This window comes from Nannospalax galili, unplaced genomic scaffold, assembly GCF_000622305.1.
Source record: "Nannospalax galili isolate Female #2095 unplaced genomic scaffold, S.galili_v1.0 scaffold78, whole genome shotgun sequence".
NCBI classification, from domain to species: Eukaryota; Metazoa; Chordata; class Mammalia; order Rodentia; family Spalacidae; genus Nannospalax; species Nannospalax galili.
Window position 1 is genome coordinate 5,600,757 of NW_008343387.1, and position 4,198 is coordinate 5,604,954.

Below are 4,198 nucleotides of genomic sequence, written 5' to 3' on the forward strand. Positions count from 1 at the left end.
AGGGATGGAGGGGGGAGGGAGGAAGAAAATGAGTTTATTTAGGTATGGTTCTAGAGCTAGCACCTGCTAAGCAGGTGGTGAAGGAAGGTCTTAGTGTTTTATATGGTAATGAAGGCATCAGACATTGCAAATGTGCCAGTTTAGGCCCCTCCTCCTCTTCACTCTTATACCTCATCTAATCCCAATTACCCCCAAAGACCCCATTTCCAAAGACCATTAACATATGACTTTAGTGATTAAGCTTTCAAAATACAAACTTCTAAGGAACATGTATGAGTTACAGCAATGCAGAATATGTGCTCTGTATTTGATACCTTTAATATTTTGTGTCTTCTCTGATAAATTAGATAGTAGGTACATGTGATTCCTTCCCAAACAAGTTGACTTTCATTGATTTCATATTAAAGTCAACAAACAATTTATCATTCATAGGAGAGAACTGTGATTAAACACTGTCTGGAGAAGCTGCATAGAAACTATTCTTTTCTAGAAAAAGTTTCATGATTCACACAGCTGAGACTACTTTCCTATCAAGCATGGGGTAATGAGGTTTTACTCTATCGAGAATTCAAAACCACAACAGACAGTTTAGGTTCTGTATATGTGGAACTGAAGCATGTAAATTATGGTGATCATGTACATGACTCCATGTTCAGAGGGAGAAGAAATGAAGGAAACTCTATAGAATCAAAAATACTAGAGAAAAATAATAAAGGAAATGTTTCTAGATTCTTGTTAATGTTCTTTTCTAGATCTCTCAGCTTTATTTTCCTTGGCCTTAGTTTTAAGATGCTTTTTCTTTTCTGAAGAGGAATCTCACTATGAACTACTGAGTTCAAGAAATCCTCTTGCCTCTTCAGCAGCTAGATTATAGGCATTCATCAAAAGGAGTTCTCTATTTAAGATAGCCAACTGACAGTAATAAAAAGTAGAAAACAGGACTATGAAAGACAAAAAGCATAGAATGCAAAAGAATAATAATAAAATTATAGAAATTAATTATTTCAGTTTCATATCCTTGCCTCAAAGAGAATGTGTGATAAATATTAAGAAAGCTGACCTTTGCTTCCTCTGTTCTGACTGCATCCAACAAAGAGTGAAGAAGCTCCTGACTGTCCTGTTGTTGGAAACCTTTAAATCGAGGTGCCCTATGATTTTAAAACAAAACAGGAAAAAGAAAAAGGACTCATCATTCTGTGCATCATCAGCAATATGTTAATCCTACTTAAGATCATTTTAAAGTAACTTAATGGTTCAATTTACAGCTTTTCAAACTAAAGAGAAGACAAAATTCTTTTCCTGTTCCAATGAAGATTAGCTCTTGGGTGTTAAGAGGCCTCTGTATGGCATACACAGTACTGACAGCCCTACACATTTTAACTCCTGTCTTTAAACAATCTCACTGACATGTGCTATTTCTCCAGCTTATAGAAGAGATCAGAGGAGTTGTTAAAATAATATACAAAGTCATATAGCTAGCAAGAAAAGCAGCTCTCAAATCAAAGCCACTGTGATTTATCTTTTCACCTTGAAGAATAAGGAAGCAAATGAATATTTATATATTAAGATATAGAATTAGGAGCTGGAGAGACAGCTCAGTGGTTAACAACACTTGCTGGTCTTCAGAGGACCCGGGTTCGATTCCCAGCACCCACATGGCAGCTAACAACCAACTGAAAACTCCAGTTCTAGGGGATCCAATACCCTTTTCTGGGCTCTGCAGGCATTGCATGACACTGGTGCATTTACATACATGCCTGCAAGACACAATATACAAAAATAAATAAAATATTTTAAAAGATACAGAACTATATACTGATATCTCTGTGAAGAGATAAGGGTCTGACAGTTAGATTTCCTATGTGATTAAATAAAAAGATCAAGTGCTATTTATAGAGATACCAACAGCAAATATTTAGTTGAGTTTGGTAACTTTAAAAACTAGTCTAGAAATCAAACCTGGGTCCTCTGCAAGAGCAGTCTTATCTGCTGAGCCAACACCCACATGGTGGCTATAAATCGTCCTTAACTCCAGTTTCAGGGGAATCTGAAACCCATTTCTGATCTCTGCGGCATTGTACGACACGGTGCACTTACATACATGCAGGCAATACACTCATACACATAAAATAAAAATAATAAATTAGAGATTAAAAAAAAAACTAGTCAGCAAGGGCTGGAGAAATGGCTCAGTGATTAAGAGCACTGGCTGCTCTTGCAGAGGACCTGGGTTCAATTCCCAACACCCACATGATGGCTAACAACTGTCCATAACTCCAGTTCCTGGGGGATCTGACACCCACTTCTGACCTCCGCAGGCATAGCACAACAAGGGTGCACTTACACACATTCAGGCAATACACTCATACACATAAAATTTAAAAAAAAAGGGGGGCTGGAGAGAAGGCTCAGTGGTTAAGAACACTGGCTGTTCTTGCAGAAGACCTGGTTTCAAATCCCAGCACCCACATGGCAGCTAACAACTGTCTGTAACTCCAGTCCCAGGGGATCCGACAGCCTCTTCTGGCCTCCTTGGGCATTGCATGATATGGGTGCACTTACATCATGTAGGCCTAGTTTAAAAATAATTAAAAACTAATCTGCAAAAGAGCAATGCTGGAGGTATCACAATACTTGACTTCAATTTATACCACACAGTCACAATAACTAAAGCAGAAAGATATTGGCACAAACAATCATGTACACCAATAGAATAGAACAAACAATAAAGAAATAAACACACACTTCGGCAAAGGTGCCAAAGTATATGTTGGAGAAAGGATAGCCTCTTCAACAAATGCTTCTGGGAAAGCTGGATATCCAAATGTAGAAAAAAGAAGCTAGATGCTTATCCTTCATTCTGTATAAAAATCAACACAATATGAATCAAGACCTTAATGTAATATCTGAAACTTTGAAACTATTATGAGAAAACATGGGGGAATACTTAAAAATATAAGCATAGTCAAGGACTTTCTGAAAGGCTTCTAATAGCATAGGAAATAATAATAATAATATGTGGAATCTCAGTAAAACATGAAGCAAAGAAGGACTATGAAAAGACAGTAGGAGGAGAATGAAAGTGTACACAGGATAGACACGCATGAAAATGTCATGAGACCAATTCTCTTGTACAACAAATGCATGCTAATAAAAATTTAAAGTCTATAATAAATTCTAATGTTTAAATGAATAGTCTGCCTTAAATACAAACAAATACTAAATATAGAATTCAGTTTAATCTAAGATGAAAAATTCCATGAAAAGAGCATAAAATAGTATTTAATGGTAATATAAGGCAATTTATTAACTATTTCACTATGATATATAAAAACATCTCATTTGATATAAACAATAGTGCTAAAGAATTTATGAAAATGAACTACTTTTGGGGTTTTTTTGGTTTTTTTTTTTTTTTTGGTCTTTCTGAGACAGGTCTCCCTGTAGTCCCAGCTGGCCTAGAACTCACTATGTAGACTAGGTTGGCCTTGAACTCACAGAGATATACCTGCCTCTGCCTTCCAAGTGCTGGGATTAAAGGTGTGCACCACCACATCCAGCCAAAAAAATTAACTACATTTTTATACTTGGGAAAACTGAAAAGGAATAAGCTAAATGCCACTAATATTAATCCAGATCTTCAGACCACGTGTCTAGTACTGACAAATTATACATACAACTAGCTCAAGGAACAAAATATATGTCTAGTCAAGGTTTACCTGAGAATGTTTGGTTTTTGTTCAAGCTTTCTCTACATAGCGCATGGTAATTAAAAGTACCAGGCTGGTGGTGGAACTAACCTTCTTCGGTGTTTAACAGCCATACTTTGATGCCTATATTAATTTGGTCAGAGGGACTTAAAGGACAGGTTTTGCTCCTTGACTTCCAAGGTCAACTAAGTTCCAGGGAACTATGGAGCATCCCTCAAAATTTCCTGTAACTGTGGTGAGTCACCTCTCCTCCTGTTCAGGGAGGCCATGGAGACCCAAACAGATGAACTTGAACCAGTATCCAGTCTACAAAGAGGAGGGTCAACTCAGAGGAAACATTTCCTCCATGCTTCCAAGTGAAGCCAGCCACAGTTGAGTAGGGCCTTTGACTTATCTTCCCATAGATGGAACTGGTAAAACACAGGAGCCAGGGGCTTCTCCCAAGCCCATGTGACCCCTGGGGAACAGATCCTCAAACGACCTTAAGA

At 37.5% G+C, this 4,198-nt stretch overlaps 1 protein-coding gene across 16 annotated transcripts in view; it reads right to left on the minus strand.

Annotated features, from left to right (window-relative positions):
* Usp45 (ubiquitin specific peptidase 45) overlaps positions 1–4,198 on the minus strand; it is a 91,308-nt gene that overhangs the window by 47,137 nt on the left and 39,973 nt on the right. For 13 of the 16 annotated variants that reach the window (XR_001872584.2, XR_003850539.1, XM_017799778.2 and 10 more), the window contains one exon: positions 1,061–1,148. The exons of the other annotated variants lie outside the window; for them this stretch is intronic. Coding sequence is in view for 11 of the 13 variants with exons in the window: in XM_017799778.2 (XP_017655267.1) it covers positions 1,061–1,148 (88 nt within the window). In the remaining 2 variants the exon portion in view is untranslated. The remainder of the gene's footprint in view (positions 1–1,060; positions 1,149–4,198) is intronic. 16 annotated transcript variants of the gene reach the window in all.